Consider the following 14,148-nt stretch of genomic DNA (forward strand, 5'->3'; position numbering starts at 1 on the left):
GGTGAGGAGACTATGGAACTTGGGGAGGAGGGTGGTTGGTTACACAGGGGCTGCGGCGGCCGTCTGTGCTTCTGCTGCCTTTCTGGCACCTCAGTCATACGCTGGAGCATATCAGTTTGATCCTCCAGCAGCATTGCATCCTGCCTCCTCTCCTCACGCTCGGCCCTCCTCTCCTCGCGCTCATTTTATGCTTTCCTGGACTCTGACATTGTCTCCCTCCATGCATTGTGCTGGGATCTTTCAGTGTGGGAGGACTGCATGAGCTCAGAGAACATTTCATCATGAGTGCGTTTTTTTCGGCTTCTAATCTTTGATAGCCTCTGGGACGGAGATGATACATGGAGAGATGAAACATTTGCAGCTGCGGGAGGGAAAAAAGGGAGATTAGTCTTTAAAAAGAGACATTTTAGAGAACAATGGGTAGACACTTTCATGGTGAACCAAGCTGTTAACATTACATAGCATGTGTGCTTCCTTTACAAGGTCGCATTTTGCCTCTTATATCGAGGGCCTGCCAGTATGGTGTGAGAGATCACACACAGGCAGGGCCGGCAGGCAACAGAATTTGGCTTGCAGGTGGACATGGTAAGCCATAGTCTTTTGGCTTCTTTAACCTTCCTAACATGTGGGAATGGTTTCAAACAGCAGTGCCCTCATTTCACATACCAAGCACCCGTTGGGTTGGCCCGGCCCTTTAAAATGGGTTGGCCATTTAAAAGGAGGGGCTGCGGTTTTCAGGTTAACGTGCAGCACAAACCCAACTAACCACACCCCCCCACACACACACCCCCCCAAATTGGGGTGTGATCTGGGATGATCGCTTCACCCCTCCCCCCACCACATGGCTAACAGCGGGGATGATTTCTGTTCAGCCACAGACAAACAGCCCAGCAGGAACAGACACCTCTGAATGTTCCCTTAATAAAATTCCCCTATTTCAACCAGGTGACCATGAATGATATCACTCTCCTGAGGATAACACAAAGAGATAAAGAACAGATGTTGCTTGAATGCCAGCAAACACTGGGACCATATGTTGCCATGCTTTGTTATGCAATGACTCCTGACTATGTGCTGCTGGCCTGCCATGGTAAAGTGTCCTAACATGGAGGACGGAATAAGGCTGCCCTCCTCAGAAACCTTTTGCAAAGGCTTTGGGAGTACATCCAGGAGAGCTTCACTGAGATGTCCCTGGAGGATTTCCGCTCCATCCCCATACACATTAACAGACTTTTCCAGTAGCTGTACTGGCCGCGAATGCATCCCAAGTCTTCAGGGCAAATTAATCTTTAAACATGCTTGCTTTTAAACCGTGTAATACATTTACAAAGGTACACTCACCGGAGGTCCCTTCTCTGCCTTCTAGGTCCGGGAGCCTGCCTTCCGTGGGTTGGGAGGGTACTAGATCCAGGGTGAAAAACAGTTCCTGGCTGTCAGGGAAAACAATTTCTCCACTTGCTTGCTGTGCTTCAACCTTCTCCTCGTCCCCAAAATCCGCATCCCTGTTGCGTGAGAGTCCATTGACAGAGTCCACGCACAGGACTGGGGTAGTTGTAGGGGCACCCCCTAGAATGGCATGCAGCTCATCATAGAAGCGGCATGTCTGGGCTCTGACCCGGAGCAGCCATTTGCCTCTCTGGTAGGCTTGCCTGAGCTCCTTAAGTTTCACGCGGCACTGCTGTGGGTCCCTGTTATAGTCTCTGTCCTTCATGCCCTTGGAGATTTTTTCAAATATTTTGACATTTCGTCTTTTTGAACAGAGTTCTGATAGCACGGATTCGTCTTCCCATACAGCGACCAAATCCAGTACCTCCTGTTCGGTCCATGCTGGAGCTCTTTTGCGATTCTGAGACTCCATGTGCTGAAGAACTCTGCATGGTCACCTGTGCTGATCAGCTCATCATGCTGGCCAAACTGGAAATGAAATTCAAAAGTTCGCGGGGCTTTTCCTGTCTACCTGGCCAGTGCATCTGAGTTGAGAGTGCTGTCCAGAGCGGTCACAATAGAGCACTCTGGGATAGCTCCTGGAGGCCAATACCGTCTAATTGCATCCACAGTACCCCAAATTGGGCTCAGCAAGGTCGATTTCAGTGCTAATCCACTCGTCGGGGCGGAGTACAGAAACTGGTTTTAAGAGCCCTTAAAGTCGGGAAAAATGGCTTCGTGTGTGGATGGGTGCAGGGTAAACCGATCTAACGCTGCTAAATCCAACCTAAACTCATAGTGTAGACCAAGGCTCAGTCTACAAAGCCAGATGCTTAAAGGAACAAGTCCTATTAACAAATATGAATAATAAAAAATAACAGTAAAACAAATACTAGTTATGCAGGCTCCAAATTGATAAATAAAATGGTTTTGCAATACAAAATAATTCTAACAATTACTCCAGGGTCCTTTCACTAGAATGCGCGCACACACACACCTGTATATTTCCCAATCCTATATGGGTCATCAGCAAGTTTAAACCCACAGCCTTTACATCCACAACACAGACCTCTTCCATTTCAGCTATAGAAGTCAATGAGAGGGGTACAGGATGTGTTGGGAGAGAAACATGCTGTTATTCTCAGTGTACCAGCCCACACATGAAGACAACACACATTGCCAGTGGCTCATGCAAATATTTGCAAGACATCAGTAAAACACTGGGTATCAAAATATTTGGTTTCTATTCTTGGCTCTAGGATAGGACTGTGGTCTACTACTACTAACAGCAGAGCGAAATGTTACGTTTGGGTCACCCGCAGGGACTGGACCAGAGCTTATAGATGGTTGTGAAGGGCACAGAAATATTAAAACAGCACTCTGCAGAAGATTTGAGGCTAGAACAAATGACTTTGGGTTGCACTTTTGTGCCCCTGACTCCAGGAGCATTGTGTGTGGGAGTCTCTTTCTTTGCTTCCCAAAAATCATGCAACAGCAGGAGTTTTTGTTTTTTGTTTTTTTTTAAAAACACGATTATGAGACTGCCAAGAGGGGCCAACATCACATTCACTGCAATAAATTCATGAGTGCCAGCAACACTGCAATCAGGACTGAGATCCCCTCAGGCTGGGCACTGTACCAACTATGGTTGCCAGGTGTCCGGTTTTCGAACGGACTGGCTGGTCGAAAAGGGACCCTGGCAGCTCTGGTCAACACTGCCAACCAGGCTGTTAAAAATCCGGTCAGCGGTGCTGCGGATCTAAGGCAGGCTAGTCCCTACCTGTCCTGGCAGTATGCTGCGCCCAGAAGGTCTGGCTCCTAGGCAGGGAGGCCACGGGGCTCCGTGTGCTGCCCCCTCCCTGAGCACTGGCTTTGCACTCCCATTGGCCAGGAACCATGGCCAATGGGTGGCAGTAGCACATGGAGCCTCCTGGCCCTCCTGCCTAAGAGTCGGACATGCTGGCCACTTCCAGGGTGCAGCACGGTGTGAGGACAGGCAGGGAGCCTGCCTTAGCCCTTCTGTGCTGCTGACCAGGAGCCACCCGAGGTAAGTCCGTGCCCCAACCCCGCGCCCCAACCCCCTGCTCCAGCCCTGAGCCCCGCAAACCTGGAGCCCTGTTCTGCACCCTAAACTCCTCATCCCCGTCTCCAGCCCAGAGCCTGCACCTCCAGCAGGATCCCTCACCCCCCCCACACACATCACAAGCCCCTGTCCCAGTCCAGAGCCCCCTCCAATACCCTGAACCCCTCATCCCTGGCCCCACCCCAGAGCCCACACCCCCTCTTGCACCCTAACCCCCCCTGCCTCAACCCACAGCCCCCTCCCACACTATGAATCCCTCAGTACCACCCCCCAGCCTGGAGCCCCCTCCTGTACCCCAACCCCTCATCCCCAGCCCCACCCCAGAGCCTACAACCCCAGCCGGAGCCCTCTCCTGCACCCCAACTCCCTGCCCAAGCCTGAAGCCCTCTCCCGCATTTCGGGCCCCACCCCAGAGCCTGCACCCCCAGTTAGAGCCCTCAACCCCAGGCCCCAGCCCAGTGAAAGTGAGAGAGAGTGGGGGGATAGTGAGCCACTGAGGGAGGGGGAATGTAGTGAGCGAAGGGTGGGGCCTCAGGGAAGGGACGGAGCTAGGGTGTTCAGTTGTGTGCTATTAGAAAGTTGGCAACCCTAGTACAAACACACAGCATAGCGTGGTCCCTGCTCCAGAAGAGTTTCTCTTCCTCCCTGCCATGGAGGAGGATGGGCGATTCCCACCACAGGAGATGTGGGGGGGCTCTGAATTCCTTGGTCTTGTAGGTTCAGTGCTCCCTGTGAGGCCGGATATGTATTCTGCCCCATCACCAACTCCCATCCTCTGCAGAGCAGAAGCATAATGTACTGGCCCAGCGTACAGGACTATGGTGCCCTCTAGTGACAAAACCACATAAAAAGAAAAGGCGTACTTGTGGCACCTTAGAGACTAACCAATTTATTTGAGCATAAGCTTTCGTGAGCATCCGATGAAGTGAGCTGTAGCTCACGAAAGCTTATGCTCAAATAAATTGGTTAGTCTCTAAGGTGCCACAAGTACGCCTTTTCTTTTTGCGAATACAGACTAACACGGCTGCTACTCTAAAACCACATAAGATAAGAACAGTGGTACTCAGGCATGTTATGGAACTACATACAGCCAGGACACGGAACCCTGCTCGGCACCTGCCCAAATAACCGGCTTTTGGCCAACAACAAGGGTGAAGAAGTGGCCAGTAAATGAGAATCCCTCCCTCCTACCCTCCCCTGCTTCTGTCAGCCAAATCAGCGACCTCCCTCCCTGTAACTCCCTCTTTCAGTGGGAGACACAGAGGGAGCTGCAGAAAGGAGGCCAGGGCAGGGAGTGGTGAATTGCTGGCAGGGGGAAGCAGCTGCACCACCCCGGGAGAACAGTCTGACTGCCATAAAAGGTACTGACTGGACAGGTACAGAGAGGCTGAGAAAGGAGTCATATGTGGAAGGAGAACTGAAGACATGGGATGAAATGGGGACTCAAAGGACTGGGAGGAGGCAGTGGACTAAGATTGGTGTAGGAGTGAAAATGGGGGTGGTTGGGTTCCAGTGTATCTAAAGTGTACAATTTATGCGTAGTTCATTGATAATTTCCATAGAGTTCTACATAAATTGAGTGTATTTTCCTTAAGCTTTTTGCTGCACCAGTATGGGCAGGCCTGCTGACGACTGGAGTGTAAGGGTAGGTTTAGTGCCCTTGAATTTCTCCCACCTTAGTATTGGGCCAGGGATGTCAAGATACATCCCTGCTTCCAATAAAAAAAACCCAAAGAACATGCATAAGTGCCAATGTCCTCTCCCCCACTAGACCCTGAATATTCACATTTTACCATACATAATTCATAAGAAAACTCCAGTAAATCCAGAGTCAAAAGAAAGCAGAATACAGGCTAAAAAAAGTCAGAAATAATGGTTGTCTACATTTACATGCCTTAAACCTAAACACAGAATCCACCAGTTAACTCATCCAATAAACAAGCCCCCATAAGTCCAAATCACACAATATTCTGAAAAGTATTACCCAGTATTCAGACATGCTGAGCACCAGTGGCTCCCACTGACTTAGCTGCATGAGCTATGGGTGCTCCGTACATCTGGAAATACCAGGCCAGAAAAGAGAGTTTTCAGTTATTTTGACATGTTTGCTGAGTTTTATATAAAACATTTGGCAACCCAGGAACCAGCTCATGATAACCCAGAACTCTAACAGGGACTAGAGAACTTATTTTTGCTTCATATCTAAAATTAGAACTAACACACAATAGAATCAAAGAAGTGTATGGCCTGAGAGAGCCACAGAAGAAGTCATCAAGTCAACCCCCTACGCTATGGCAAGACCAAGTAAACCTAGACCACCCAGGTATTTGTCCACCTGTTTTTACAAGCTTCCAGGGATGGAGATTCCACAACTACTCAATGGAGTCTATTCCAGACTTTAACTACCCTTATAGTCAGAAAGGTTTTCCTAATATTTAACCTAGATTTCCCTTGCTGCAGATTAAGCCCCTTATTTCTTGACCCACCTTCAGTGGTTATGGAGAACATTTGACCACCATCCTCTTTATAGAAGCCCTTAACATAGTTGACAATTGCTATCAGGTCCTCCCCTCAGCCTTCTTTTCTCAAAACTAAACATGTCCGCCCCTCCCCCCCCCCCCCCCGCTTTTTTTTTTAAATCTTTCCTCAGGGGTCAGATTTTTCTAAATCTTTTTTTCCATCCCCCTCTCCTTTGGACAGTCTCCAATTTGTCCACATCTTTCCTAAACTGTGATGCCCACAACTGGACACAGTAACTCCATCTGAAGCCTCACCAGTGACGAGTAGAACAGGATAATTTCCTCCTGCATCTCATAAAGGACACTCCTGTTAATGCACTCCAAAATGGTATTAGCTAATGGTATTAGCCTTTTTTTGCAGCTGCATATTGTTGACTCATTCAATTTGTGATTCACTATAACTCCCAGATCCTTTTCAGAAGTAATAGCACCTAGCCAGCTATTCCCCATTTTGTAGTTAATGCATTTGATTTTTGACTAGTAGCAGGACTGACCCACGTGGGACCCGAATAGATATGTCCTCTCAGTTTGACAGCAAACCACTGGTAACTACTTTTTTAGTACAGTCTTTCAGCCAGTTGTGCACGCACCTTATAGCAATTTCATCTAGACCACACTTCCCTAGTTTGCTTATGCAAATATCATGTGGGTCTATGTCAAAACCCTTACTAAAATCAAGATGTAATACTGTACACCTGCCCCAAGCTGAAAATAACCCAGCAAGAAAGAAACAGGGTGCCCTGACCACAGTATAGCTATTGCCCACTATCATCATTGTTCCTCAAATGAAGACACTCTCTCCCCCCACCATCAATATCCTTTTTTTGGGGGGAAGGCAGGTGGGGGATGCTCTAGGGCATGCTAGAACTATAATATTCTCTTTCTATGGTGCTAGAAAGTGAGCCTCTCCCACTGTAATAGGGCAATGGTTCTCAACATTTTCCAGGACTCCCTTCCCATTTCACAATACAAAAAAGGCAGGCTAGTTATGATCCCCGTGTTAAAGGTGTTGTATGGCTTGCTTACAGCACTTTGAAAACATATAGGAGTTATGTAAGAAAGAATAGTTATAGTATTTCTAAGAACTGGAGAGAGCCTTCTCTGGGGAAAGGAGAATGGTGCATTTACAGGCATTCTGAACAAAACATATGGAGAAGGAAACAGTTGCAAGGGAGGATTCCTCTACAATCAAATTTGGAAAGAAAATGGTGACTTTGGAGAATGCATGTCTGGGTGGTGATGGAATTTTTCATTCTGCATTATTTCTAATGTAGGAGCCAGCCAAAGCAGAACTCACTACTCATTACCAAACAGAACTGCACAAAAATGGAACAATCCACGTGAAAGTGATCCATGAAAAGTCAACTCTCCAGGCTCCTTTACCTGGATGTCCTTGTGCCACCTGGTAAGAGTTTGGCAGTTCCTCAAAACTGGCTGATGTCACAGTTTAACAAACAGACATCTAGGTAAAATCCCAGCAGAGAGACAGGGCTTCCAAATGTACTACCCTTCCTGTAATTTAAGTAAATAGTAAAAAGTAAGTAATGTGGTCCACTGGATAAGCCACTTGTCTGAGAATTGGGAAACATACGTTCTATTCCCAACTCCGCTATTCATTTGTTGTATCACTTTGGGCATGCCTCGTTTCCCCATCAGTAAAATGAGGAACCATCACATTGTGCCACAGTTAATCTATGGAATCACTGTTACTTTTGTCATTCTTCCTCCTGCAATACTAACTCCTCCATCCTTCCTCCTGCAATACTAACTTGTTGCATCTTGATTTAAATTAGACTGTAAGCTCTTAGGAATGGGGACCATATCTACCAGTGTGTTTGCACAATGACCTCCAGCCTTTAGTTACACAGCAGGGGTACATGCACCTTGATCATTGTAACCTGCATTCATTAACCCACAAAAGAGGCTAAGGGCTAAACACAGAATCTAGACAGAATTTTATATTTCGTCACAGGAGGTTAAGCATTAACCAAGTCATTTATAAATTAACCAATTTAAGACTCTTACCTTCAACAATTCAATTTGTGCAGTTCCATGAATTAGACTCAAGAGCAAAGGGACAGGCGTTGCAGAGTTCTTCCACCAATATGTTTGTAGCTACAAAATAGACATGGTCTCTCTACACCCTCATGAGTTCTCTCCACAGCTTCAGCAACATCTGGAGCAGTACTTACCCAGAATATCCCGCAAACCGTTGGTACAGCTACAGGCATTGTGGGAGGATCGAACAACCGACGTCGTAGAACTTAGTCCCTTGCAGCTGGCCATAGCTGTCCTCTTCAACACTTCAATCTCTGCAACGGTCAAGCGTTTCCATAGAAAATGCATTCACTTCCCAATCAGCTTACTTACAAAAATCCATTTTAGAGTAAGCAATTCTTGGTCTCCTTTTGTAAATCACAATTCACTGTAAAACCCTTCTACCAGTTCTTCCTGACTCCCATAAGATTTGCCATACCAGATCATAACAATGGTCCATTAAAACTGGGGTCCCTGCTCCAGTAGTGCCCTTTGCTGGATTCTCCAAAAATAGGCAAACCTCTTATAGTGCACAAAGATGTAGGAGAATCTCTTGACGCTTTACATATACTGTTTCATTACCCCTATCTTAGCTTGGCATATCCACAAAATACTGGGCATAAAATTATAGTCTCATTTTTAGAATAACGTCCTCATCTTTGACTCTACAACCTGAATTCCATGAGTTGTCTACATGCTGTGCAAAGAATTTTTTCCTTTTTTAAATTTATTTGCCCTTGACTTAGTGACCCATTCTCTTAATACAGAAAAGCATAAATAGGGACGGATTCATTTTCACCAAATCCTTCATACTCTTAAAAATACCTCTATCTTCTCTGCAAGAGTTTTCCTGAAAGGCTTGGATGTTGAATTAAGCAGTCTTGACAAGTGGGGGATAGCAATTGGGATGAGACTGTTCAAGCATGATTGAGATTAACAAAATGGTAAGCAGAGAAGGGGATGGTGAGATGAGAAAGAGGAGTGGTGGTTTGGAGTAGGGGAATCAAGGAAAGATGGCGAGGTTTGATAACAGAGTAATAGATGAGGGAATGATAAGGGGTTGGGTAGAAATGTGAAGAGCAAAGGCACCAAGTGGTGATAGCAATAGTAAAGTTGACTGAGCAGCACAACTAGTCAGAATTTGAAGAGCCTGGAGACAGGAAAGGAAATTGACCATTTCGAAGATGGCGTAAGAGGTAAGTGCGGATAGTTGGTCAGCGGTCAAGAACCAGTTAATAGCGAGTACTACTAAAGACTCTACACTATGGCCTGCAGCCATACTGCAAAGCACTCCATAGCATTCCCAGGCAGAGGTTATGGCAGAGCCAAAAGGAGAAAGCTGGAGTGACACTAAAAGGTTATTTGTGGGGTTTAGATTGAAAAATGTACAATAGCTCAGGTCATAAGCAGGTCCGGCTCCAGGCACCAGCTTTCCATGCAGGTGCTTGGGGTGGCATTGAGCATGGGGCAGCAGTCTGTGTCCTGCAGCAGCAATTTGGCGGCAGCTCCGCTGCTCTTCCCACCGCGGCGGCTTTTGGGCGGTCTTCCGGGCACGGCGGCAATTCGGCGACGACTGCTTGGGGTGGCAAAACTGGTCATAAGACTAATGATATCAAACAGAAATGGAGCAGTCAGGATAAGATTAATATGGTCATACTGCTAACGGATGGGAGGAAAGTGTTAATGCAGATGAAGGACGTCATACCAGTACCCAGCTGGCAAGCAGAACAGCAACAAACCAACCATGGTGCAGTAATCCTATTATGGACTTCTAGCTCTCATCTTTTGATATAGTAATGAAGGTGAGAAAAGGTCAAAGATAAAGCTTCTTAGTGGAGACCCAGAAGTATGCTAAACAAATTTGTAAAGCAAAGTCTCTAGAAAGAGAGAAGCAAAAAATACGAGAACAATTTTAAGTTGTCATGGACTTTAAAGTCCAACTGAGTTAAGGAGGGATATAGAGTTTAAGGCATTCTACACACAGGAACAGGCAAAAGAACCTGAGCAGTGTAGGAGGACAAATAGTAAGTGTGCAAGATGGTAGGGTCTCTCAGAATGTCATTTGTCTCCTGAATCTGCATTTCAGAAAGGAAAATGTTATGGTAATTTTTTGTTCAACAAAAAATGGGACAGGCCTGACTTTTAATCTTATACTTTGTCATGTGAGATACAGCCACGAGGTAGAATGATTAGATAAAATTACATTAGTGTTGGTCAATTAAGAAGTCAGCAGATATCTTAATGAAAGTCATTCCCCATGTGTGCAGTACAATAATTATAGAACACAAGGCTAGGACCAGACTATTTGCACGCTTTCGTGATCAAAGACATAACCAGAAAGTGCCCTTGACCAGTGGTTTTCAAAATGCGGGTCGTGACCCAGTACTGGGTCACGGAATGTAAGGCACTGGGTCGCAGCAGCTCTGGTCAGCACCGCCAGCCAGCCCATTAAAAGTCCCAGCAGCAGTGCTACCCGGCTAAGGCAGGCTAATTCCTACCTATTCTGACACCGTCCTGTACCCCAGAAGTGGCCAGCAGCAGGTCTGGCTCCTAGGCAGGGGGAGCAGGGGGCACGCCACAGGGCTCCATGTGCTGCCCCTGCACCAAGCACCGGCTCCACACTCCCATTGGCTGGAGGGGTGGGGGGAGCAGTGCATGCAGGAGAGCGCCGTGCAGAGCCACTTGCACGCCTCCGCCTAGGAGCCAGACCTGCTGCTGGCCGCTTCCGGGGCGCAGCGTGGTCCACAGTGCCAGGGCAGGCAGGAAGCCTGCCTCTGAACCCCCGCTGCGCTGCTGACTGGGAGCCGCCCAAGGTAAGCCTGCGCCCCAACCCCACGCCCCAATCCCCTGCCCCAGCCCTAAGCACCCCCCCAAACCCGGAGCCCCTTCCTGCACCCAAAACCCCTCATGTCCGGCCCCAGCCCAGAGCCTGCACCCCCAGCCCAGAGCCCTGACCCCCTCCTGCAGCCCAGCCCCCTGCCCCAGCCCTGAACCACCCCCAAACCCAGAGCCCCCTCCTCCACCCCAAACCCCTCATCCCCAGCCCCACCCCAGAGCCTGCATCCCCAGCCCAGACCCCCTCCTGCACCCCAACCCCTGCCCCAGCCCAGAGCCCCGTCCCACACCCTGAACCCCTCATTCCCAGCCCCACCCCACAGCCCTCACCCCCAAGCTCCGTTGGGTCGTGGGCATCAACAATTTTCTTCAACTGGGTTGCCAGAAAAAAAGTTTGGAAACCACTGCCCTAGACCAGGGGAGAGCAATCAGAGCGCCCAGTTTTGGAACACTTTTGTCAACAGTTCCATTTGCTTCAGTGGAACTACTCACACGAATAAGGGTTGTGGGATAGGCTCAGAACTACTGTGAATGATCAGAAATACACCTGGGGAGGTAGGTGAATTTGCTGAAGGTTTTGAATCCTAAGTGTAGGAGTATGAAGGCTACAGGATTGCAGGATCTTTCCAGATGCAATCTGGAATAATTGTAACAGTAAAATTATTTTGGCAAATCCTTCTGGTCACTCTTCTCTCTTCCCAGGATACTAGGATTTGGAGACTGGGACTGACAAGGCTACAGTAAAAGCTGCCTGCTGATTTACTAAACTCCAAGCCCCATTAATGGTTCCTTACCACTGGGGAGAAGAAGCTGGTTCTTCTAGGACCCTTCTCACGTTTCCTTGGCTCGGGTTCAGGTACTTTAGTTGAGCCAATGTTGCTGGTTCATAAATATGGGTCCTACAGGACCTCTCTACTCAGCATGCCCTCTTAAAGGGCCTATTTCTAAGCAGTATCCTGAGACTGATTCTTGCTAGCTAAGGAGGCTCCAGGCCAGGAGCCCTGGGGAAACAGTATTGGCATCTGTCTTGTGTAGGAAAGGAGACTTGCTCACAAAGCAGTCAGCAGCTCTTATCTGCAAACCTAAAGAAAAAGGTAAAGAGAAAAAGCTGACAGCATCATACCTTTCTTAGTTATCTGCTCAAGCATATTTAAACATTAATGTAGGCCAGAAAGTAACTGAATAGCCATTGACATTTTTATGACCCACTCCCCAGGAGTCAAACAGGTACTGGAGGAGGGTCACAACCACCCTGCCCTTCCCATATTGCTAAGTGGAAGATGGATCCCAGCATGGAAGGGGTTGATAACCACTGCTTAAGAGCTGCATGTAGCTATATCCTTCATATGGCATATCAAACAATGTGCAATGGTTGCACAAACCTACTTAGGAGGTTCATTCCTCCAGAAGGTCTGCAGCTTTTCAAAGACTCCTAAATTGTGTGTCTTAGCACACCATCTCATGGCTATCCTCAGTGGGATGTTAATACTAGATTTTTTGCATAAGCCTACTGAAATTGAACTCTTAAGAGAAAAAACTGGCAAAGGCCTGAAAGCGCTGTGACTGTCTTTAAATGAAGTGAAAGGGCTATAGTATTATAACACAAGTACTTATGGTGCTCATGTCTCCCATTCATTAACCCTCTTCTACAATTACCATGACTTCCCCATCAATGTTCTTTGCAGAGAAAAGAGGGGGAATTAAATTAAACAAGCTTGCTAAACAAACTGGTTGAGTCAAATCTTGGTCATGAGCCTACAGTCAGTCAAATTAACCCAATTAGGCAAGACATTAATGCAACAGTCAGTCAGCCTAGAATTATGTTCTATAATTACATACAATATCTGTTTTTCCACATTAAAACTAAATAAGCTTTCAGTTGCTAAGTGGAAACAACCCTTTTCGGCAGCTGGTATTCTTCTCATGACCCATTTTCAAATTTCTTCTGAAAAACCATCTTTTCCAGCTACCTCTTATTTGCTCTCATTTTACCTTAGCATACTGTAATTCCATGTGTATGGGGATAAAAATCATTGCATACAGCAATTTTCATAAAGTAGCTGAGTCATGTTGCTAAAACACAAGGAAGCCCGTTACATAAACCACGTTATGGTGTAACAAACACTACTCTGAAAATATCTGAAGTCCTTATAGGCTTCGCTGACCCTACTCAATGCAGTTTTATCCCAGAGCATAGCATAGGGCATCGCACTGGGTCTTGGTGGTAGGTTTTTGTGGAAGTGGATAAAGTTTTTTTAAAAACTTCCAGTGTTCATGTTGCCTTTACTGTCACTTAGCTGCAGCCCCTGTTTGAAGAGCTCCATTTTCAGAGGATCCAGAGGACAGCATTGAGCAATTGCTCAACAGCTCTAAGGGCTCTCTCAAGCAGTAGGTTTCTGGCAATCATCCCGTTCAACACATGAGATGCTACCAGAGAAGTTAGTGAAGTGGTACAGGCTGAGGGGCTTTCAATATGCAGGTCACACCCATCTTTACGTTTGTTTCAATGGACCTGTATGGTAACAGCTGGTGGCCCTTACCACAGTGGCTGACCAAAATCAGAGTTCAGATTAGGGTAAAATGGCAAAAACTCAGCCCAAAGACAACTGATCTTATGCTGGCTAGCTAGGGAAAAGACTCAGTAAATTGTGGTAGTATTATCAACTCCTTTGATTGAGGGAGATGTGTATTTGTTACTCAGGTTTCCAATTTAGGTGTTGTCAGATTCTCTGCTTCTACTCAGATTCTCTACTCTTCTTGTAGGTCTAGAAATAGCAGTAGAGGCCTTGAGTGCTTTTATTTTTTTTAAATATCTATACTAGGCAAGATACAGACCTCATCACAGTAATCCATACCTTTGCCACCTTCAGACTGGATTACTGCAATGCAATACACAGGGGCTACATTTTAAGACTGCCTGGGAACTTTAGCTAGCACAGAATCTGCCTGTTTGTTGAATGCTACATTTCTCACAGACTATGCTCTGTGAACAGGAGTGACTTCCAGTTAGTCTCCATTCATGCCTGTACACTATAAGATATTCAGGTTTCATAAGTTATTAAAACTACATAGCTTGGGTATCTCAGAGATTGCCTCATCATGTGCTACAGCAGCCAAGAGCAGCTGGTGATGTGAGAGTTAACAGCCCTCTGGCTAAGGGATCTTATGACTTCCCTTCTCGAGTTATAGTAAGGAGAAAACACATTATTTTGAGTCAGATGGAAAACAATATAGAAAAAAATTAGTTTG

The 14,148-nt window shown here is 46.7% G+C and overlaps 1 protein-coding gene across 1 annotated transcript; it reads right to left on the reverse strand.

Annotated features, from left to right (window-relative positions):
* Positions 1-94: 94 nt before the first annotated feature.
* Positions 95-7,451, reverse strand: LOC141991504 (uncharacterized). Its single transcript, XM_074959822.1, has 3 exons — positions 7,411-7,451; positions 1,342-1,914; positions 95-361 (listed from the first exon to the last, which is right to left on the reverse strand). The coding sequence occupies exons 2-3, from the start codon at positions 1,856-1,858 to the stop codon at positions 186-188; spliced, it is 693 nt and encodes a 230-aa protein (XP_074815923.1). The 5' UTR covers positions 1,859-1,914; positions 7,411-7,451; the 3' UTR covers positions 95-185.
* Positions 7,452-14,148: the final 6,697 nt, after the last annotated feature.

The sequence above is a fragment of the Natator depressus genome, chromosome 7 (assembly GCF_965152275.1).
Source record: "Natator depressus isolate rNatDep1 chromosome 7, rNatDep2.hap1, whole genome shotgun sequence".
Taxonomy (NCBI): Eukaryota; Metazoa; Chordata; order Testudines; family Cheloniidae; genus Natator; species Natator depressus.

What these genes read in the sequence shown, in the direction of transcription:
- LOC141991504 (XM_074959822.1), bottom strand. Translation starts at nt 1,858, where the DNA reads ATGGAGTCTCAGAATCGCAAAAGAGCTCCAGCATGGACCGAACAGGAG. An exon ending in AGGCAGAGAAGGGACCTCCG is followed by an intron (nt 362 to 1,341) that starts GTGAGTGTACCT and finishes TCCCTCCCGCAG; the next exon opens with CTGCAAATGTTTCATCTCTC.